This window comes from Parasteatoda tepidariorum, chromosome 3 (genome assembly GCF_982258835.1).
Source record: "Parasteatoda tepidariorum strain Cologne lab strain chromosome 3, Ptep-v5.0, whole genome shotgun sequence".
NCBI classification, from domain to species: Eukaryota; Metazoa; Arthropoda; class Arachnida; order Araneae; family Theridiidae; genus Parasteatoda; species Parasteatoda tepidariorum.
The window spans coordinates 49,803,900-49,827,782 of NC_141757.1; the positions used below are offsets into that span (position 1 = coordinate 49,803,900).

At 29.0% G+C, this 23,883-nt stretch overlaps 2 protein-coding genes across 3 annotated transcripts in view; one reads left to right on the plus strand and one right to left on the minus strand.

Moving 5' to 3' along the window:
- The window catches only part of LOC107436144 (uncharacterized), a 27,978-nt gene extending 14,113 nt beyond the window's left edge, over positions 1 to 13,865 (plus strand). Inside the window, exon 8 of one of the 2 annotated variants that reach the window (XM_087159289.1) lies at positions 13,434 to 13,865. The gene's annotated coding sequence lies outside the window, so the exon portion shown is untranslated. Of the gene's footprint in view, positions 1 to 2,766; positions 3,009 to 13,433 lie in introns of those variants that run through there. The other variant, XM_087159290.1, reaches the window with a different exon arrangement.
- Positions 265 to 21,932, minus strand: LOC147813789 (uncharacterized). Its single transcript, XM_087159287.1, has 7 exons — positions 21,744 to 21,932; positions 13,411 to 13,632; positions 11,289 to 12,242; positions 8,058 to 10,310; positions 4,101 to 5,252; positions 1,909 to 2,340; positions 265 to 482 (listed from the first exon to the last, which is right to left on the minus strand). Exons 1-7 carry the CDS (start codon positions 21,784 to 21,786, stop codon positions 433 to 435), a joined length of 5,106 nt encoding a protein of 1,701 aa, XP_087015413.1. The 5' UTR covers positions 21,787 to 21,932; the 3' UTR covers positions 265 to 432.
- Positions 21,933 to 23,883: the final 1,951 nt, after the last annotated feature.

The window sequence follows — 23,883 nt, forward strand, 5'->3', positions numbered from 1 at the left end:
CTTAATATTTATTGATTTTGCATTAATAGGAGTAATCCCTCAAAATAATAACTGTTCAAATTTCCCCTGTTGTTGTTAGATTATAAAAACAGGATGACATTTAACATAGGTTAAGAAAATTGCATTTAAATAGTTTTTTTTTTCAGTATATTTTCTTAAAATATATTAGTTGAATATGTAGCATTTATTTTTAAGATTCAAATGTTTTTAAATGATACAAAAAATAGTTGCATATCAAACTTAGATTATAGTTGGAAAATAACCTTAAAAATAAAAGTAAATTTTTATTTGCAGATTAATTTTTTCATACAGTTTATATACATTTGTCAATAGACATGCATTTCGGGCTTTATTTGTATTTCTGCTTTTACAATGAGTTATTCTTAACAATTTTGTTGCATTATACTTCTTTCAGTGTCTTTCATTTTTATGTTATTTCTTCTCGGTGCTCCTCCCTTCTTCATTTGTAATCAAAGATTTATCTGTGAAAAAAAGTATTATTTTTTAATAATCATTGATGATTGTGATTATACTTATACTATTAGGATGAATCTAGTTTAAAATACTTGTATGCAATATTCCAAGAATTTAAGAAAATAAATGAATTTTCACTTTTAATAATTTAATAGTCACTATTTTATAGTTGACTAAAAATAGCTAGCACACTCGTTTTTAAGATATTGCTTTCAACATGAAATGGAGGTAAAAATAAGGAGGATATATTAGTGAAAATTTTTCTTGTAGTCAAATTTTTTTTTCTAAAATTATTTTTATTTTATGGTTAATTTGGAGTTAAAAAATCTTATAGGCGATGTTTATAGGATATTCACAAAAATATTAATCAAAAGCCTGTGGGCTCAGCACTGCCTTGAGAACAAGCCAGTTCCAGCTATAATTTTAGTACCACATCACATCCAAACAATCTGGGAACTAATCGAGTGATATAAGAGTGTGAAATTCCTCTCTCAATTTTCTTTATTGGCAATTAGAAGGTTTTTATAGCATTAGTGTGTCTGCTGTACCGGATGCTTTGATGAAAAACAGAATTGAAAATTTTACACTGTCTTTTAAAACATATACAGTTAGGTGACAGCAAGAATTAGAATCAATATCGCCTAATCTTAATCATTTTCATAAAATAATATTTTCTTACCTGTAATGAGTGAAGTATATAATAGACTAAATTGAAATTTAATAAATAATAAAGATTAAGCTAAAAAAATATATTATTAATCTCTATTTTAGTGGTGATATTAAGATTAGGGTGGGCAATCCTAAATAACTATAACTGCTTATACTATAGAAAAAGTGAATAACATTAATTTGGAACCAGAATAAATACAACACTTTACATAAAATTAATCAGAATTAATTTTATGAAAGTAATTAATCAGAAGAATCAGAAAATAAATATAGAAGAATCAGAATATTAATAAAATTAATCAGAAGAATCAGAATCACTTAGTGTTTTTTTCTTCTTCAAAAATAGCATCATACTAAAGAGTGATATGCCATCCTATGTAAAGAGAAAAGTTTTTAATCAATCTGTATTACTTACACTTACTTATGAAGCAAAGACTCTCGTTAGCAAATCCATGCATACGCTTAATACCACAAAAATGGAAATGGTGAATGATGTATGGAAAGTTGTTTAATTTTTATTACAAGAAAAGGAGAAAACAAGTAGTGTGAATTAGATAACAAATTTTTTAACTATCATTGGAAGAATTAAGGACCTAAAATGATAATGCTTTGATCATATAACTTAAAGAACAGACAATCAAGTTAGACAGAGAAGACCTTTATCCAAAAAATGGATTGCAAATGGAGATAATGATATTAAAAATTAATCCAATTGTTTTGATATAATATGACTGAAAAGTTAATTGAAATAGTTGAGGAACTTACCACATCCAGCTTTGTATGGTGAATCACAGACTTTCAAATCTGCATCAAAATGAAGACCGGGTGAACACTGTTTAGGATAAGATGTCCATTGAGAGCATTGGTAGAATCTTGAGCAGTTGCTTTTGTCAGGAAACAAACCAAACCTTGAAGGACACTCAAAACTTACTTTTATTTCGTTGGTTGTACCTAGAGTTGAGGTTTCTTGCTGTGTAATTTCTGTAGATAGTTCTTCTCTACCTTCTTTTTCATGCGTGTTTTTGTCATAAGTAGGAGATGCTTCCTCTGAATCGTTTGGTTGATAAGATTTATCTGTATAATCATTTAGCTTTGTTGAGAAAGTTGTTGATTGCTTATCTATAGTTTTACTTGTAGCAGTGAGATTAGCAGATTCTTCATTTTCTGCAGAATTAAATTCTATGTCTGTGATATTCTCTGCAAATAAAGTTTCTTAGTTTTTACTTCAGTTTATTGACTATTTTTAAAAATGATAAAATTAATTGATAGTTTCTATACATTGTTTGTTTTTAGGATTTTAAGTATGCTTTTTAATATCAGTCTGTAAAATTTTTGATTATTAATTTTTTTTCCATTTAAATAAAGATAATTATGGACAACAACATCTCAGATTGTACTACTATTATTTTTATGTATGTTAAGCTGCATAAATTCTATGATAGGATCAGACTTTTTATTCCAAAAACAAGTTATTAATTTTTTTATATTTAAGATTATTTTAATGAAAAAAAATGACCAAAATTATAGTATTTTTTTAAAAAATCAAAACTTATTTCTAATCTCAAAAGGAAATGTATCTTTGAACTATTTAGTAATTTCTATTTTCATGTTCTTCATTTGCAGTACAGACCAAGGCTGTCTCTGTATACTTTCAACAACAAAATCTACCTTTAATGTTTCCAGCTCTGCTTTTACACAATTTGACAGCTGTGATTAAAAAGAATATTTTGTTTTAAATTCATCTGTTATACATATTGTTTCCAAACTTTTATCACAAGCATTTTCATGATTTCTTTAACCATAAATCAAAAAGATATTTAATTTTTTAGATTGTATGTAGTTTAGTTTTTATTGAGAAAAAAAAATTCTTTCTAATGATTTTCCAAAATTTTAAAAGTTATGTGTTAAATTTTGTTTTTGCTATGAGATTTTTACTACAAATGTTTAAATAGCTTTAGCTCGAGTTTTTGATTATTATTTTGTATAAAAACTCTGTAGAAGATGAACTCATTTGGTCGGCCATTCACTTCGAATCATGATCAACCTATCTTTCAAGTCATAGAACTGATATAAGGTGAAGTGACACCAAAATGACCTGATCAAAGTAACCTAAAAATCAAGATAAGCTTTACTCTTTTCTTTGATTGTCGTTGTATTGTGCAATTAATCCTATATTCTGACAAGACAATCAATGAAGATTATTGTTTGATTGTTATGTACAATTTGTTGAAAATGATCTGAAATGTAGTAGCTGAAAAACTTATGCAACATAAACATATGGGGTATGCATCAATGAGCCTTTTCACACTGCAGTTATTATTAATCAATTTCGGCAAATCATTCAACAAATACTGCCCCACAAGCTCTGTGTTGGAGATATTTTCTAGTTTGATTTTTTCTTATTCCAAAGGTTGAGATATCCTTTTCGTTGTCATCGTTTTGAGTCCATTAATTCAAATTATTTTAAAGCATATTTTTGTTGATTTGAAAAATTGTTTTCTGAAGTGCATTGAACAAGATAAATTTTAACCAATTGTTTTATACCACCATTCCGAGAAATTTTTGATCACAGTAGTTAAAATAAACTTTATTTATTTTATTTTTTTCTTAGCCATATCCACAACCCCTTGAAAGACAACTGAGGATTATCTAAGTACTTAAATTTTTTGTTTGATATTTTAAAATTAGAATCAATGAATTGTTTTAAAAAAAAACAACTTCTAATTAAATTTTTATACAAATTTAGAATTTGAATTTTTCTAAGCAAATTAATTATGTCTTATTAACAAAAGAACTTAATTAACAGACTAATATATACTGATACTCCATTTTTTTTAGAAAAAAAAAGCATTCTGAAATGTTTCATTGTTTTTCCCCCCCAAGAATGAAGCTGTTTTTTTTATAGTTTTTGTAAATAAAAATATGCACTTATAATCAATAGAGGGATATATACTTACCGCAACCAGCATCAATAGGCCAATCACAAACTTGCAAGACTGGATTATAATGTAATTCTGGTGGACAATTCATGTGATTTGCTATCCATTGAGAGCACTGATAAAATCTGGAACAGTTATGTAAATCAGGATACAACCCAAATCTTGATGGACATTCAAAATCCAGTGGCTGCTCCGTTTCGTCAATAGTTGATTGCTTATTAGATGAAGTTACTGTTGTGGTATCAATACTGTCATTACTTTTTTCACTGGTTGACTTGTAATCGAAAGTTGTTTCGAATTTATCAGCATTTGTTGATATGTATTTCATTGTTACATTTTCTGTTTCTGTTTGACTTTTTGATGTAAACTCCTGTGATTCAGAAAATGTAACAATTTCTGCTCTTGTTGAGTTTGTACTAATCATAGTACTGTAATCACTGTCATTCTTTGTACTGTGATTCTGACTGTCAGAGTCAGTTGTTTCAGTTTCAGCTTCTTTTGTAAAATTAGTAACATATATAGTACTAAAATAATAATTATTTTTTGTCACAAACTCTTGCTCAGTGGGACTAGTTGTATCAATCTCAGCTTCTTTTGTGGAATTAGTGAGATTTATTGTACTGTCATCAATATTATCCTTTGTAGTAATCAATTCAGTATTGACACTAGTTGTTTCAATTTCAGTTTCTTTTGTAAATTTCATAGTACTGTAATCACTACCGTTCTTTGTCTCTAACTCTTGTTGTGTGGAACTAGTTATTTCAAAATTAGTTTCCTTTGTAGACCCTATAGTGCTATAAGCACTGTTGTTCTTTGTGAATGCTTGTTCGTCAGTGCTAGTAGTTTCAGTGTCAAATTCTGGTGTTGAGTCTGTAGTAAATAAGGTGCTATAATTAATGATCTTAGAGGCAGTTGTTTCATTAAATCTTGTTATGTCTGGTGTAGCAGTAGAACTTGGCTTGTATGTTGATTTTAAGCTTGTAAGTAATTTATTAGACTCTGAGGATGTCTCTTCTTTTGCAGACTCTGTTTCTGTTGAAATGATATCTTTTTTTGTTGTTTCCTCAGTTTGGTATTCAGAGGTACTTGATATGTGACTCGCTGTGTTGGTTTGAGGATGTGGTGTATAATCTGTATCAATTTCTTTAGATGAATCAGTTGAATTTAACTCTAAATAACAAGACATATTTTAAACTTTTTAGATATTATATTTACAAGTACAATTTATCAAAGACTTATGAAACTCATCATTTATTTATTTTAAGCCAGTGTGTATAATGATTATTGTGACCTTTTTTAATCCATATACATATTTTCCTTCTAAAGAATTGCTATAAGACTTTTAAGAAGTAAAATCTTATAAAATTAGAAAATAAAAATAAATATATATAAATAAAATATAAACTGTTTTACAATATAAGTAGGGAAATTGATGTTATTTATTTTATAATAATTTATTTTATAATAATTATTTTATAATATAATAAATAATTTATTATAAAGCAAATAACATAGAACACTGGTAGTGTAATGTGTACACCACTCCATCTAAATATAAAGTAGCTTAATTTGATTGAAACCATTTAAAATTATTACACTATTCGAAATTAAAGCTTGCAATTTTTTGTATTATTATCATTAGTATTATTGAGCCGATGTATCTGACATAAATATTACACCACTAGTAAATGTTTGAAAATAACTTTTGAAATCTGTGAATTGCGAAAACGATTCAGCAAATTCTATTCTAACTTTGATTTTTTTTTTTTTTACATATTTGTTTTTAACTTTATTATGAAAAATTTAAATGCCGATCAATTTCTTCAACCTTTAAACTACTATTTTTGTACATTAATTTACGATCAAAGAATTAAGTTACAAATTACCAAGAAAAAATTTATAATTTTTAGAAGTTTAAAGTCAGTACTGATTACTATTGAATTTAAATAGAATATTAATATAATATATTAAATAGGCTAACAAGAATATGGTAAAAGAAGAAAGCTGGCATAAAATATTGTATTTGTCGATAAATGCATTGAAATATTTAGTAATCAAAATATTTAATTGTTCTCAATGCCAAATGGTTAATATCTTGTTTAATAAATGAGGCAATGATATAAGACCCAAAAACTATTATAAAGGGAAATAGTACTTATACTTAAGAAAGTAGTTAAATTCATTTTGAAAAAATTAGCTACTTAGATATTGTACCTCAATGCATCAGTGCTACCCCTGATGACATGATTTTGACATAGCTATAAATTTCTCTCATTTTTGGGTTATTTTTATATTTTGTTTAAAATAATAGCAAAATTTATGCCTTCTTATTTCATTCTCCATTTAATGAAGTATTACTCCCATTATCTATAATAATAAAATGAAGGGTTTGTGTGTAAATTATTGACTCTTATAACTTCAAAATCATTTGTGCCTGTATCTTAAAATTTAAATGGTGGGTAAAAAGGACAATTTTAGCTCCTGATCCTAATAATCGTTCAGAAATTTTATTAAATAATTCAGGAGAGGCTTCTAAATATTGAAACATTTTCATTAGTTGAGAATTGCCATTAGTAAAAATGAGACTGCAGACAGTTTTCCTTCAAATATTTTAAAGATTACATCAGTGATATTTGCTAGCTTATAGCTCTCATTAAAAAAAAAGAAGTTTTTTGTATGTTTATTATGCTTACAACTTAAAGTAATTGGTTATTTATTATATTTTTATCATTTATAATTTATTTTTTATTTTTTTTTAAATATGTGAGTTAATATATAGTGAGGTGAATATACACAGTGTGTCTCGTTAATATTGTGACAAATTTCTTGGGGAGATAAAAGGAGTTGCACAGGAATTCATGATCAAAATTGTCATTGTGCACCGCTAATAGCGCTTCCCTATTATGAACTGTTTCTTTGTGTCTTTTTGAACAGGTACTTTTATTTACCTAAACAGTGTTGCCACAAGCGACTAAAATGCAACCATTTTTGGCATGAGGCGACTTTGGCAACTTTTTTTGCCTGAAAAGGCTAAAAAAGCAACTATTTTCAGGAAGAGGATTCTATTGGGAGACTTTTCTGTACTCCTAGCGATGTTTGTTTGTTTTTTAGCATAAACTGGGTTCAAAATCTGCTGCCCACGATAGCTTTCGAACACACTGAACTTTTTTTTCGTAAAAAATTTTGAAAATTTTGAATTGCACATTTGAGTCTTCACTTTTTAATTCGTTCAATCTGCAGATTCCTTTGTGAGTCTATTTCGTTTCCCGGTCACCTTCTCAATGGCTATTGCTTCGAAATTCCGCATGATTTTTTAAAACAAAAAAATTTAATACATTATTACGATGCATGAATTTCGAATTTGAGTAATCACTTTTCACACTATATATATATATATATATTTCATAGATAAATTATTGATTGAAGGGAAAATTGTGCTAGAACATTAATGTTTATATAAAAATTATCATATTTGCCCCCAACTTGAGTAAATGGATAATGGTATATGACAATTGAGTCTTTAACAAAATTTTAGTCATATTTTTGTTCTTATTTAGGCCACTATATTCATAGTTTTCGGCAACTATTTTCATGCTTTAGGCTACTAAAAGCAACTATTTCGTCCATTTTTTTTCTATGGCAACCCTGCCTAAACTATCTTAATTTTATGTATTCTTATAATTATTATTAAGAATTGCATTCAAATGAATTTAGGATTAACTACTTTATCGTAACTTACTAATTTGGCGACTAACTTGTCAATCTTACCAGTTTTCAATAATGTTTATTAGAGGACATGTAATTAAGATCAAGAGAAGTACGTAAGAAAAAGCAATTGAGAATCGTCCCTGGCGGCATATGGTAACGTTTCCTGTCATGGGTTCCTAAGCAATTCTCAATCTCTATCTGTGCCTTAGAAATTTTTCACCACATTAACAAGACACCATGAATAGTATTAATTGTAATGAATATTACCACAACCAGCTTCATATGGCCAATCACAAACTTGTAGAATGGGATTGAAGTGGAGATCAGATGGGCACTGAATGTGATATGGAATATAATGAGAACACTGATAAAAGTAATTACAATTTTCTGGATCAGGGTATAGGCCAAATCTGGAGATGCATGTAAAATTCTGAACAATTTCATCTGATGAAGTTTCCTCTGATAAAGTCTCTGTTGTTGTAACCATTTTATCAGATTGAGATGTTTGAACAGTCTGATTAGTTAAGACATTTGTAGTTGATTCTAGTATTTCGCTAGTGTTTTGAGTTGAAATATTTACCACAGGCACAGGGCTAGTGGTGAATGTTACAAACTCTTGTGTTGCTGTATCAGTTGAAGTTATATTTTCTTTCAGGGTAGAAATTGTTTTTTGATTATAATCTAGTGTTGTCATATTATAAGTTGTAGAAATAATTTCAGAAGCACTGGCTGTAAAATTATTTTGTAGTGTGCTAGATTGCAAATCAGTTACAGTTTCTGTGTATTCAAAATCTGCTTTTCTGGAGGAAGTTTTTAATTCTGGTGCATCAGTTATATTTTTAATAGTTTCAGTTACATTTTCAAAAGTTGTTACAATTTTCGTTTTCATGGTTTCAACTTCTGATGCAGTGTCAGTTTCTCTGGACCCAGAATTGCTGCTTGTTTCAATCTCTGATATAGTATCTGTTTCTCTAGATTCAGACTCGCTACTTGTTTCAACTTCAATTGTACTATCAGTTTCTTTAGGTTCAGACTCGCTGCTTGTTTCAATTTCTGATGTGCTATCAGTTTCCCTATGCTCAGACTCACTGCTTGTTTCAATTTCTGATACAGTATCTGTTTTTAGAGACTCACTGCTTGTTTCAATTTCTGATACAGTGCCTGTTTCTCGAGACTCACTGCTTGTTTCAACTTCAATTGTACTATTAGTTTCTTTAGGTTCAGACTCACTACTTGTTTCAACTTTTGATGTGCCATCAGTTTCTCTAGGCTCAGACTCACTGCTTGTTTCAATTTCTGATACAGTATCTGTTTTTAGAGACTCACTGCTTGTTTCAATTTCTGATACAATATCTGTTTCTAGAGACTCACTGCTTGTTTCAACTTCAATTGTACTATCAGTTTCTTTAGGTTCAGACTCGCTACTCGTTTCAACTTCTGATGTGCTATCAGTTTCTCTAGGCTCAGACTCACTGCTTGTTTCAATTTCTGATACAGTATCTGTTTTTAGAGACTCACTGCTTGTTTCAATTTCTGATACTGTGTCTGTTTCTCGAGACTCACTGCTTGTTTCAACTTCTGATGCAGTATCTATTTCTAGAGACTCACTGCTTGTTTCAATTTCTGATACAGTATCTGTTTCTTGATACTCACTGCTTGTTTCAACTTCAATTGTACTATCAGTTTCTATTGGCTCAAACTTGCTGCTTGCTTCAACTTCTGTTGTAGTATCAGTTTCTCCTGGCTCAGACTTGCTACTTGTTTCAACTTCTGATGTAGTGTTTGTAGGCTCACTGCTTGTTTCAACTTCTGATGAACTGCTAACTTCTATTGGTTCAGATTCACTCTTTACCTCAACTGAAACAGTTTTTGACTCTGGATTTAATGTTGTGCTATTCATGTCATTTTTTCCAGTAGTTTCTTCTGTGGAAAAGTATGTTACATTTGATTCCTTTTTTGTTGTATCAGTTATGGTAGTTTCAAAATTAACTGTTATTTCAGAAAAATCTTTTTTTGTTTGTGGATTCAAAGTTGTATTAGTAATGTTAGAAATATCAATTTCTGTGGTAAATTTACTTGAAGATGTTTTTCCTGTTACATTATCTGCTTTTGTTATGCTGTCAGTTACAGTAGATTCAAACTGGTTTGTTTTTTCAGTTGAATTGGTCTTGTTTACAGATGTTTCATCATTGTCTGTTAGTGGTTGGATAGTGATGTTTTCATTTGGAGAAATATTATCTGAAGATACTTCTACACTAGTAAAGTTATTTGGTTTACTTGTAGTAGTGATATCTATCATTGAAGAAGTAGGAAGGTTAGATATCAATGTTTTTATATCTGTGCTGTTTTCAGTTATTTCATTGACATCCTTAGTACTAAGACTTTCTTTTTCTGTCGAAAAAGTGTTCTTGACTGTAGATGACACATAATCTGATATACTAGTTGGCTGAAATGTTGATGAGGCATTCATAGTAGATGTGACGTATGTTGATGTTTCTATATCTTTTGAGGTCGTCTTTTCTAAAAATAGAATAAAATTATAAGAGGAAAAGGAATTTTTTTTTCATTTAATTTACCTACTTATTTATTAAAAAATTAAATTTTTTTTATATTTTTGTGTTTTTATTTTTGAAACAAAAAATTTAACAGTGGAAAAAGTGCATTATTTAAACCAACACATTTTTGCAAATTCAGTTAGGTATTTATTTATTTTTTTCTTTTTTTAAAAAACTTGTTTTTAAAAGTTTAGAAATATTTATAAATTATAAAATATATTTTTTATTTAGGTGTACTTTTTATTTCTTTATAACAAATTTTACAATGTTGGAAAGAGTTTTTCTAATTTATTTATCTTTTTACTACAGACTTAATTAATTTATATATAAATATACATGTAATAAAGTTTGGCTTTCTAATTTTTCTTCTTGCTTTCTAATTTTTCTTTGGCTTTTCATTTTAAAAATAATAATTTTATTCTAAAGTTTCATTTTGTTTTAAAAAGAAACATTTTGCATAATGTCTTGTTTTTATATAAATATAAATTGCAAATGAATTAATGCAACTTTAACATACTATTTTTTAAGAAATTTAAGGATCTGTGAAGACTATACTTTTATTTCCTATTTAGGGATACATAATGAAATCTACATTGTCTTGGTTTAGTAAAATTTGAAGTGAATAATTAATACTACAGTTTATCTCAGTCACCAGGTTCAGTTTTACAAAAAGGCTGAATTTCACATATTGTATAACTGCATACTCGAATATATTTTATAAAATACTTTCCTTATCTTTGTATGAAATTGGTATATTTAAATTTCGAAACAAAATAATAATAGAATAACTTTTATATTAATTTTTATAAACTAATGAAGCTATTATTAATTTTAAAGAACTATTATCTTTTTATTTATTTATATTTTTGATAGTTTACTTCTATAACATACGTTACAAATTTGCAAGAAGTTTAAACAGTTTTAAAATATTTCATCAACTTACCACAACCAGCTTCATATGGCCAATCACAAACTTGTAAAACTGGATTGAAATGAAGATCTGAGGGACACTGCATGTGGTATGGAAGGAAGTTGGAACACTGATAGAAGAAATTGCAATTTTCTAAATCTGGAAAGAGACCAAATCTTGAAGGGCAAGAGAAGTTGTAAATAGGGTCATTTCCATCTGATGTCTCTTCAGAAGACTGTCCTTTTGTAGTTATGTTATCAGGTGGTGTTGATGTACCATAGCTCTTGCTGGAGGAATCAGAAGATGTGTCAAAAGTTATTGTAGTGCTCTGAGTAATTTTGCTTTGTGTTGTTTCAGTATTAATTTCGCTTATAGTTGTTTTTTCAGTTATTGGTTTGACTGTTCTTTTAGAGTGTTCTGTAGATGAATCATCTATAGAAACTGGTACCAAAGTATTTTCTGTGGTCTCGTCATTTTTACTTTGACTAGTTGCTTCAGAAATATTTTCATCTTGGCTTTGATTGGTTGCTTCTGAGGTATCTTCATCTTGTCTTTTGCTGGTTGCTTCTGAAGTATCTTTATCTTGGCTTTGGCTGGTTGCTTCTGAAGTCTCTTCATCTTGGTTCTGGCTGGTTGCTTCTGAAGTAACTTCTTCACTAACTGGTCTTTGGTCTGTTGCATTTGCCTGCAATGTAGAACTTACAGTTTCAGGATCCATTTCAGAAGAACTTATTTCAGTAACATTTATTGTTGATGCACTTGTAGAGGTTTTGGCTTCATCTTTATCTGCAATTGTTAAAGTACTACTGCCATCTGTAGTTTCTTGCTCATCTGTTTGGGATGATGATGCTATATCGTTTACTGTTATTGGAGTTGTTTCTATCTCTGACAAATGTGAATATTTAATTGTTGAGTGAAGTTCAAAGTCTTTGACTGTTGAAACTTGCTGTGTGGATGAAATTGAAGGTGGCACTTGTGTCCTATTTTCTGAAAATACAATAAATAATTTTTATTTTTGGGGTAATTGTTGTCGTATGCCAGCAAAGCAAAGGGGGTGCCATCTATGGCCAAGAATTCGACTTTTGCCACACGTATACATCGCAACCCTCTTTATAGGGTGGATCCATTCATACATCCATTCATCCATCCACAGATCATAATTTTGACCTGAACCAGAGAACGAACAATCTCCAATTCAGTACCCCCAGAGGAGAGGTATTGATTTGTTTATAGGAACATGAAAGACTTTGTGACCTGACAGATTTAACTTTCACCAGTCATCATTTATTGCAAAGGGAGTCTTCTGCCAGCAAGATTCAAACTCAAGACCTCTTGACCATGGTCCCAATGTCCTACCAGCCAGCCTATCCCGGCCGTTAGATAATTAAGTATTATTTTATAATTTACTCCCTTAACTCATTACTCATGTATCACAACTGTTCCTTTCACTTTTCTGAAACATTTTAAGTGCTTAAAATTTTTTTTTTTTCATCTCTATATTTTTTTAAAATTGTTTCTTGAAAATATAGCATTTAGGTAGTGCATGAAATATATTTAGATGTTTTCTTTTAAATATTTAATTTTAATACATTTTTAACTTTTTAAAAACTTTTTTAAATATATTTAATGCTCTAATAATTTTAATAGAACTGCATCTATATTGAAAATTTAAAAACTATGTCTCACTATTTGAAATGCATCTTCATATCCTAGCTTGTCATGAAATTTTGATGATGTTACTCTCATAATGTATAATAAATATAATATCAAATGAAAAATATCTATAAAAAAAACCTTTTACTTCTCATTAGTAAAAAAATCTATAAATTTTTAACTTTTTAAATTATTTGCTAAAAGCTTTATTTTATTTTAATCAAAATTAATAAAAATAAAAAGAGCAAAAATAAATGCCATTTTGGAGTAGGATTAACTATCTCATTGATTGATTTTAAATTAATACGCTTTAAAAACATTGAAAATACGAGTCATAGTTTTTGACAATAACAAACCAATTACTTAAATAAAATATTTTCAAATTAAGATAATTTAAATAAAAGAGTTGAGAAAGAAACAATACTCTCGTTTTAATTCAATTTGGGAGTAAATTTCAAATGTGTTTTATACTAGAAAAATACTTATTAAATTATTCACTTACTACAATCTACGTTGTCTTTATAGTCGCATGTCAGATTCTCTTCATCAAAAAGCAGGCCAGAAGAGCAACTAAATTTCTGTACCATATCATCTATACAGATATAGTAGATACTGCAGTATATTTTACTGGGATGAAGACAGGGGCACGAATTATTTGAGCAGTCAGGAAGGTCATCACATTCTATACCAATGCATTCTGCACTGGACACTGGAACAACCAAACCTGAAAAATAGTATTCGAATTGTTATAGCTTGGGAATTTTTTTAATATATGAACTTAAAATCTGTAATGGATTTAATTAATCTGAATTTGGCAGTTGGATTGTACTTGTGGTTAGGAATATAAAGTTTTAATTACTTTTTTTTAGAAATACATTGTTAAAAATTCAATGATTTTAAATAAACATAAAAAGTGTATTTGATGTTCATCAAATGAAAGCATTTTTTTTTATTGTATTGATCAATGTATTCATATTGAAATAATTAACGTTTATTAGTTGCTTACAAAAGAAAAAAAACCTATTTAAATTAGTTTTAATTGAATTACACTATCTAAAAGTGACTTCACCCTATCACATTGATAGCATTTTTACTCACTCACCCTATTTGTCTGACATCTTGTTTCATTACAGTTTTCTTTTAAATTTTTTTTATAAAGAACCTTAATCTGTACTTTGCAATCACTGCTTTACTTGTAATGCAAAAACAACATTTGTGTGCTATTCTGCCGTTTAAAATTATAATTACATTGTGTATGGTGCAAACTAAGTAAATTTATTTACTTAATTTTACTTAAAAGTACTTATTTTAAAATACATAATGGATTGAAGTATGTATATGTACTATGTAGTATGCATGAACAGGCAATTATTGAATTCCATAATAAACAAATTAAGGCCGAAAATAGAATCAAAAGTAATTAAATTAAGGGGATCATTAAGGAAAGTGGTAATACAATGCTATTGTAGGATAACAATAAACCAATAGGTCACGTGAGCACTGTGGCTGGCTTGCACCGACCACAGTGTTGACATGAAATATTCTCAGTTGTAGACTGATCATGGATTAGAGTCCCTTTGCCTTCAGGCTAACTGTGGGAGGTTCTCGTGGTCTTCCTCTCCATGTAACGCAAATGCGGGTTAGTTCCATCAAAATTGTCCTCCACGAAGTCAAATTTCTCTCAATATTTGATCTAGGAGTTCCCTTGTCTTTTGGATTTGGTTCAAAATTACAAGGCTACGGAGTTGAACATTAGAAGTTGTAAAACGCATAAAATTGTGTCGGCTATTCAACGACGATTATAAAAATAATAAAAAAATAAAAACAATAGATTCAAATAGTCACAAAGTGTGAGGTTTGAACAAATTGGATAAACTGGTATCACCAAATTTAGAATAAGGTGTAAACTAAAGTTAATCAAAATCATAAATAAAAGATAAATAAGACAATGATATGCTATATCCAAATATAAATGTATATATCATAACGCAATTTAGAAATGATTCCAAAAAGAAGGAAAAAAGAAATACCCATAACAATAATTAAAAGTACTCACCACACACTGGAGAAATACAAGAAATACCAAAAATCAACAAATGAATTCACACATTTCTTTAATTTCAGCTCAACATTTAATTATGAACAGACTAGCATATTATTTAGTAACATATCTTTTGATACATTTAGTAACATACAAAAGGTCTTTATTCTAAATGGGTGACAAGAGATTTTTTTTAAAAAAAAAAAAAAGAGTTTTGCATAAAAATAAAATTTAGGAAAACGAGAAATTTAACGGTTGAAACGGATAAATACCGAAAGCTTAAATTTGAAAGGGTCTTTAATGTTAAAAAAAATGAAAGTTTTAAATGTAAATATTTAATTTACAGAAATTAATTACGGTTTGTGGATTTAATTAAAATTAAAGGCTAAAAAAAAGGATATAAAAGTAAATTCCCTGGAAACGGACATAAGTGCGCATCTCGCAGAGAGAGGCAGAGGGCACCCCTTGGTGTAACAAGCTAGCATGCACGATTGAAAATGTGCTAAAAATCTTTAAAAAATTCATTAACTGGTGTGAACCCAGAAAACCTTTTGTCAATTAAATTTATAGAGGGGAGAGTTTGAAAATCAAATGAAAGAAATCTGTTAATTTAGCCCTCCTTAAAAAATGACTAAAGAAAAAAGAAAGGCGGGAATAGAGGGGTATTTCTACTCACAGGAAGTGCAATGACCGCGTTGACCAGTGAGGTAGGGGGAACAGAAAGTTAATATTTTATGAAAAGAAAAGTGAAATTTTGCCAGGCAAGAAATTTTAAGAAAATTATTTGAAAAATTTTACATGAAATAAATTTAAACTGTTATATAAAAAGAATGGAAATAAAGGTTTAAAAAAATTAAAAGATTAGATTGTCACATTACGCAAAGTGTACATGTGAGCTATTTTAAAGCAAAATATCCTATAAAGAATGTTTCTTTAACTGAATGAAACTGAAACAGACATCGTGATGAATTAGGGGGATGTATCCGTATGGTAATTATTGCGTTATACTCAATTACAACTTAACTTGATGCAAAGAAAGCCAATGAGAACCAATTATGTGTGGAGGATTAAGAAAACCACAACTAAATTGTACAACGGCACCAGAGATTCGGGTAGGGAAAATTCCCGCTGCCTAATTTTTATGAACTAAAAGAAGCTACATGCATTCTTTCTACGATGCTGCGTACAGACATCTTAAATTTAGATATACTTAGCTTTTGATGTCTCTAATTCATTGTTATGCCTTCTTTTTTAACTATTGCCTTTTTTCCACCTTTGCCTCACATTTTACAATTATAAATTATGGGGGCTTGAGTCCGTGATTTTAGAAACTCCGACCGAGCAGTGAATTTTTCCCTTTTGATATCTTGTGCAGGGCAGGGGATGCGTATTCGTGCAGCAGCATTTAAATTTCATTCTCTCTTAAAAGATCAGTATAGGTAGGGGAGAAGGGGGTACAGTGGGTCAGGAGGTACAGTGGGTCAGTGAAGATATTTTTGCTTCAGTAAATTGTTTTCAGATGAAAAAATTTTGTAAAGTAGACACGAAACAGCTCTACTCTGTGTAAAAAGGTAAACAGCTCAATTTGATTGTGAAAGGAAGAAAGAGCCATTTTATTTTCTGATCCTCTGCAGGAAATTTGAAGTAAGTAAGACTTTTTGTTATTACACTTTAAATTTGTCAATTAAATATGAGTTATGTGGTATGTTTATATAGTCTAACTGATCTCATTTTGTATGATATTTTATTTAAATGAATATTTTAAAGAGTCAGAGTTTGAGGTGAAATATAATAAAATGGTACATGTGGGGCACACTGGGTCACTTGAAATGGGGTACAGTGGGTCGGTGACCCACTGTACCCCCATTTATATATTCATTGTCCTTCTTTTAATCTTTTACACTTTAATGTTTAAATTACCTTGATTTAATTTGTATTCCAGTTTATTAAATAAAAGAGTTTATACATACATCGGTGATACATTTATTAAAATAAACTACTGAAATTCATTTTGTTGACGCTAGTCTGTGGAAATGCAAAAACCTATTAGCTATCTTAAGTATAGTCAACTAAATTAGTATAAATATTTACACTTAAGTAAGAAATAAACCAGGGAATTGTTATTCAGGAAATTGTTCAAACGAATCTGACTTTGAGGATTTGGAACTTGAAGAAGTAGAAGATTTTAATATTGACATTGGAGATTTTATATTAGTAACAGTTCATGGCAAAAAAAATACAGTTTTAAACACTATGTTGCTGAAGTTGTAGGCAAGAAAGAACATGAATTTGAAGTTCACTACATGAAAAGAATTCTGCCAGGTTAAGCCTTTATCTTTGATGAGGCAGACATTTATACAGCAGACAGTAAAGATATAGTGAGAAAGTTGCCCAAACCAAATGTATTTCAAGGAGCTAAGAGAACAATGACAAAACTGACTTTTGCTGTAGATTTCCTGTCATATAATGTTCATTAGTTATTGTAAATTAAGTTATTGTAAATTAAGTTTTTGATTTAATGTCTTAAAAATAACTATACAACCAAAAGTTTTGTAAACTAAATAGCACTTAAAATAAAGTAATGTCTAATTAAAACCTTTTTCTTTAATTTTTTTATGCAATGTAGTGTATGTGTATATTAGAGCAAGAAAATATACTTTTCATTTATAAACATTGATCTACTTTACTGTCTAACTTAATACTAAATATTGTCAGGCAATAAAATAAGTTTAAAAACTCAATAATGAATGAAATAAAATTATTTATTGTATTTTTCGTTAGTTGACCCACTGTACCCCTTTATGGGGCACAGTGGGTCAGCAAGTAGTACTCTAGAAAAATGTCTTTTTATTGTAAAAAAACATTTTGCTAAATTGTAATAAATTTAATTAGGAGAGCTAATAGATTAGAAAACATAATGCATAAGTTTGATATTCTTTTCTAAGAATATTTTTAGAATTATATTTAAATATCTTAAAATTGACCCACTGTACCCCCCACTGTACCTACAAAGAAAATTAACTTTCTGAAATTCTTGGGAATGTTATTTTAAACGGAGAAATTTTTCATATTGCTTTGTCGTTAGTGGAAACTGACGTTTGACTAGTGCTTCAAAGGATATATTGTGGACATATCCCGGATTCAACTTCAGCTTAGTGGATGCAACTAAAGAATAACGTTGGCTGCCTTTCAGAAAATGAAAGAGAGGAGAATGCATTTGTTATGATAAAGTGACTCCGCCGACAATATTACTAAATTGAAAGTGAAAATAGAATCAACCGAGATATTTAAAAAAAGAGTTACAGAATTTTTTAAAAAGTTTATAGCTACCGCAGTATTCGAAAGGAAACAGGTATCGAACAGGGAGTTGAATTCTTGAAATAAAATGAAATTCTTGTTCAGTTGGAAAAACAAGAATTAGAAAGACTCGAAAAAGAAATGCTGTTACTGGAGGCGACAAACAAAGCGGCTGAACTTAATCCTCTCAAAATGAACTAAAAACAAATATCGACCTTACAAAAGCCGAAAACTTCAATCTTTTTTTTTTTCATTGTTAGAACGAGCCTTTGCCAGTTTAAATATTAATGAGGAACTAAAAGCCGAAATTTTAATATGCTAAGCTCGTGTCTTGTGAACATTGAAGAAAATGATATATATGTTTAAAAAAAAAATTAAAAGCTTTAATGTAGGCGTGATTTTCAACAAATTCCTTAAGAATATTTAGCGAATTTTTAAAATTTAAAGAAGAAACATTTAAGCAATTTGCTCTCGATTAAACTTTTATTTTAAGTATTATTGCAAATTACGGAAAGTAGACTCATTTAAAACCTTAAGTAACTAAATCGTATAAGATAAAATTATTGAGACGTTTAATAAGGAGGTGGCCAGTCATATTTTAATTTGTCAGGGAGATGATTGTCCTGTTGATTTAGTTAGCGCGAGAATCGAACATTTATATATTATTTAAAACAAAGAAACTTCAGCAAATATGCAGGAAACACATTTTTTAGAAGTTGCAGAAGAACAGAAACTTACGGAAAATGAGCATTTTCCTAAAAGTTTTGATAGACAACTAAGCGAAGGTAAACATTGCTTCGTGTGCGGAGACATAAATCATTTTGCGCAATATAGTCTGATGGGATCGAAAGAAACCACTCATCTTTCGAGAAGAAACAAATTAATCCTCATCGGAAAAAATCGATAAACAAACATTATAGTGTTAATTCCTGCGGAGATCAAAACGAAAAGATAAATAATGCGGGACCTAACACGATAATTCAAACTCTTTCAAATTAGTTTTTGCAAAGTGCAAGAAAAAGGTCCCTCAAGTCAGGAATTAAAGTTAGTGGATATTTTCGCAAACATTCAAAACCTTTATGCGACTTAGCGGTTGAAATTATGGTTTTAAAATCGAAACTTGCAAGTGAGGAAAAATCAGATTTTAAAAAAGGGTATGAAAAATATAAACCTGACTGTTTTGGTTTTAAGACCGTGGCAAAAATGTTCGATGTTCCTATGTTACTAAATTAAAGATCGCCGAAACTAAAAACTAAATGCGAGATAGTTGAAAGTCTGAATAATGAATGTGTAATAATACCCCAGCAGATCTTGCAACTTGAGAAAGTGGGTTTATTGAAAGAAAAATGTTGTATTTCTCTAATCACAAGTAATTTTCGAAAGTGTAAATCCTCTTCTAGTGTGAAAGAGAAATTTATTGCATAATAATACTTCTTGTATCAAAAATGATGGATATGCAGATTTAAATAGCCAAGGTAAACAGAAGGTAGCAATGAGTAATAACTATGTAAATGTTAATAATCGATGTAAACAAAACGTATTTGTCAATAGTAATAATAGTAGTCTTATCCCAAAAGTAAACAAAGGAAACGTTTTGATCAATTAACTAAGTATTAAACTTTTTCTATGGCTAATGATAGATTAAAATCTAAAATTGCTGTTTACCAGATGTTGTTATTGTCGTCGGCTATTAAGGCAGGGGGTGCAATTGTTTTTGTTTTCCAGTGGCGCAATCTATGGCCAAGAATTCGACTTCTGCCATACCCATACGTCCCACCCGTTTATAGGGCGGAACCATTCATTCTTACACAGATCGTAATTTTTGACCTGAACCCGAGAACGATCAATCTCCATATCAGTAATCCCCGAGGTATTAATTTGTAATTGAAACATGGATGTTGGGACTTTGTTACCCGACTGATTTAGCGTGCACCAGTCACCATTTACTACACGGGGAGTCTTCGGCCGGCTGGATTCGAACTCTCGTTCTCATAAACGTGAGTTCAGCGCCCTGCCAATCAGGCTATTCCGGCCGCTTGCCAGATTAATAATGCTTATTCCAATTCCGGAGAACGATCAATGTCCAATTCATTAACCTTAGAGGTATTGATTTGTTATGGGAACATGGAGAACTTTGTTACCCGACAGATTTAACGTGCACCAATCTCCATGTACTGCACTTCACATGTACCATCTTCGGCCATTTGGATTCGAACTCCCGTTCTCACAATATCGAACAATATTCTTAAAATTAATCTTCCTTTTTTTCTTACATTTTTTTTCTCCGAAATATCTCCAAACCAGGTGAATACGGTAATTTCTGAATTTAGATTAGGTTTAAAATAAATTTCGTTACGGTGATGCAGTCAAATACTCTTTGTTTATAGTTTGTAGTCTTCATTGTTAACGGAGAACAATTTAAATGTACACAGTAATAAATTTTATTCCAAAACGATTCTTTCAATTTTAAAAAAATCTTCATCTTTTGATATTCTCTCATACAAAACGTAATTTTTAATTTATTAAGTTCATTAAAAAAAGAAAAAAGAACTTAATGTTTGTTTTTGTCTTTTTGTGTTACGATATTTGAAATATTAATTCGAGGAAAAAAATAATTTTTCTATAATAATTTTTTGACTTGTCAATTTTTTCTATCATCAAAGTTAGCTCGTTATTATTAACAATTGTTTCTATTCTTTGGTTTGATAAGTTATTTTAGTTTCTAATTCCTTAGCTTTTACAGGTTTCATTTGCTATAATATGCATCAGAATTGCTTTTTACTTTTGATAATATAACACATAATTGATGTGCCTTTTTCGTTAAGCTGCCACTTAATCTGGGTTACCATCATCTCATTTTTTAAAAGTGCTCTGATATAATTAATTAAAGTCTTCTTTTAACCCATTACTTTTTAAATTATACTTTGTGCAAAGTTTAAATGTAATGTAATTCAAATTTTTAATTATGTAATGCATTTCACTTATTCAAAAAAAAATTTTTTTTAGGTATTTTTAATTTTGTACATAAATTATTAAATAGAGACACATTTCATTATTTTAAACCAGGGCATAGTATAAATTACTCGATTTAAATCAACTAGAATTTTTTTAAAAAAATAATTGGTTAATAAATATTTTTATAATTATTTTTGTAATTTTTATTATTGTTTTTATTTTAGGGTGTCATTTTTTAAAAAATCTTATTTGATTGATACGATTTTTTTTTGATTTTTTTGAAAAAATTATGAATTTTACCAACCCTGTTTAAAGCTTAATAAACATATTATTTAATTACTCAAATGATAATATGTAGTTATTTATGTGTTTTGTGTAATGCCTGATGTAATCAAAAATATCTTATTTTAGACATACCCTGATATTAAAAGAAAAACTTAATATTTGCCACTCTCTAATTACCTCTCTAGCACCTCTCTAATTATATATTTAATACTCAATGAAGGTCATTATGATTTATAACCGAAAATAAATAATCTTACCTTGGTACAGAAGAAAAGATGTGAAAATGTAGAATTCTAACATATTGTGAGAATTATTTTCAGAGTTGTAATATCTCAACTTTCCATGTCATTGACAGCCACAACAAAACTATCATTACTGGTCGTCAAGCTTTGTTTTTGTTCATATAAATATTTCGCTGCTCTTTTTGATGAACGGTTCCACCAAAACAGTGACATTCAAGATTGGGATGGTCATAAAAATTTGTATATCTGTATTTAGATATTGCTGAGTCAACTTTTTTTTCTTTCTTCTTTTAAGCTTTGTTGTGATAAATTGCATCCTTTTATTTCATATTATATTAAGAATTTAAAGATTATAATTGACACGTTCCGAAAGGATTGCCTTATCCACTTTTTTTTTCTTCAAATTTTTTCCTTGAATTTTCTTATTAGAGGAATTTATTTGACCTTCAAATGTGACACTTTTTTACCCTTTTATTTTAATACTTATTAAAATGTAGCAGATAGTATAATTTTATTTGTTTTTTTTATAAGATAAGATCATGTTTTATCAAGGAATAAAATTTCTTCAATGATAGAAAGTGGATTTTCTTGTCTTATTATTTGCTGAAAGGCAATAAAATAAATGGATTTTTATTTATTACTTTCTTCTCTTGAACACCATCCTGTTTCATTTTTTTTATTTATTATTATTTACTTGTTGAGGTATTTCACCGAATAATATCTTAGTTTGGTGAAAAGCCAATACTAAGTATAGCACCATTAATGAAATATTTCCGTCGTAGAGGTAAGCCGAGTACAAACGAAAAATATTTAATCGAAAAATTGTTCTGCAGCTATGCTTCGTACGAAACCGGTCTTAGCGAACTATAAGAGTAATCCCCAAAACATAATATTGGTTTGAAAATTTTAAATAAATTAAATGTTTAAGAAAAAATTTCTGATAGGGCAGGAGAATGACTTTTAAGTAATTTTGAATCTTTTTTTAGGGAACTATAAATGAATAAAATCGGGAAAATTATGTTTTCAAAGGATAAAAAATAGTAACTTTCTATCTCTAGCCAATCTTGCGATATCTTATTTCGCCATGATATTTTTAGGTTTTTTGAGAATCACTCATATGAAGTATTAGGTTGCTATCATTGGGCCACTTATTTTTGGGAAATAATTCGGTGACAGGCCAGGAGAATTAAGTAATTTTAAATCTTTTTCTAAGGAACTATAAATGAATAAAATCGGGAAAATTATGTCTTCAAAGGATAAAAAATAGTAATTTTCTATCTCTAGTCAATCTTGCGATATATTATTTCGCCATGATATTTTTAGGTTTTTTGAGAATACTCATATGAAGTATTAGGTTGCTATCATTGGGCCACTTATTTTTGGCAAATAATTTTGGCGTGAAATTTAGCTGTATTATAAGTATGTACAGTATGCAAAAAATAAACAGACCATACCCTAAATAATTTTTGATGTAATGATCGGATCTTCACGTTCTATGACTCAATCTTAATGGTTCGAAGGGGAGACCTCAAATATGTTAATTAATAAGCTCAGACGATATTTTAAGTTACGAAATCAGACACAAAAACGTACTTTCTCTAAATAAACTTACCTTTTTTATGATCGATTCTAATTTCTGACCCCCAAAATATATTCCCAATAGTTTGGTCAGGGGAGAGCTGTCCAAGTTTCGGACCCTTTAATTTTACTTTTTACGTATATAACCATATCTAGAGAACTTTTTAAGTGAATTGAAAATTTTTTGCACAAAATTATAAAATTCATTTTTCCAAAGATAATTCTGTGCAAAATATAATTTTGAGTAAATATTTGTTGTTGTTTTCTTATTATTATATTTAGTAATTGTCTAAAAATGTTTGAATATTGAGGTATACAATTTTTTTTACATCATTTAAACAAACGCGATTTTAAATGGCAAAATACAAAATTTAAGTGAAGTCGGTCGTATACTTCCTGAGATATCGATTTTTCAAAAAAGTCGTATTTTAAAATTCGATTGTTTAAGAACTTTTTGACCGAATTTGCTCAAATTTTGTATTTTGCTATTAAAAATTTCGTTCTTTAAAACGATGAAAAAAAATTTTTCATTACAATTCAACATTTTTCCGACCGTTATTAAACAAAATGTTAAAAA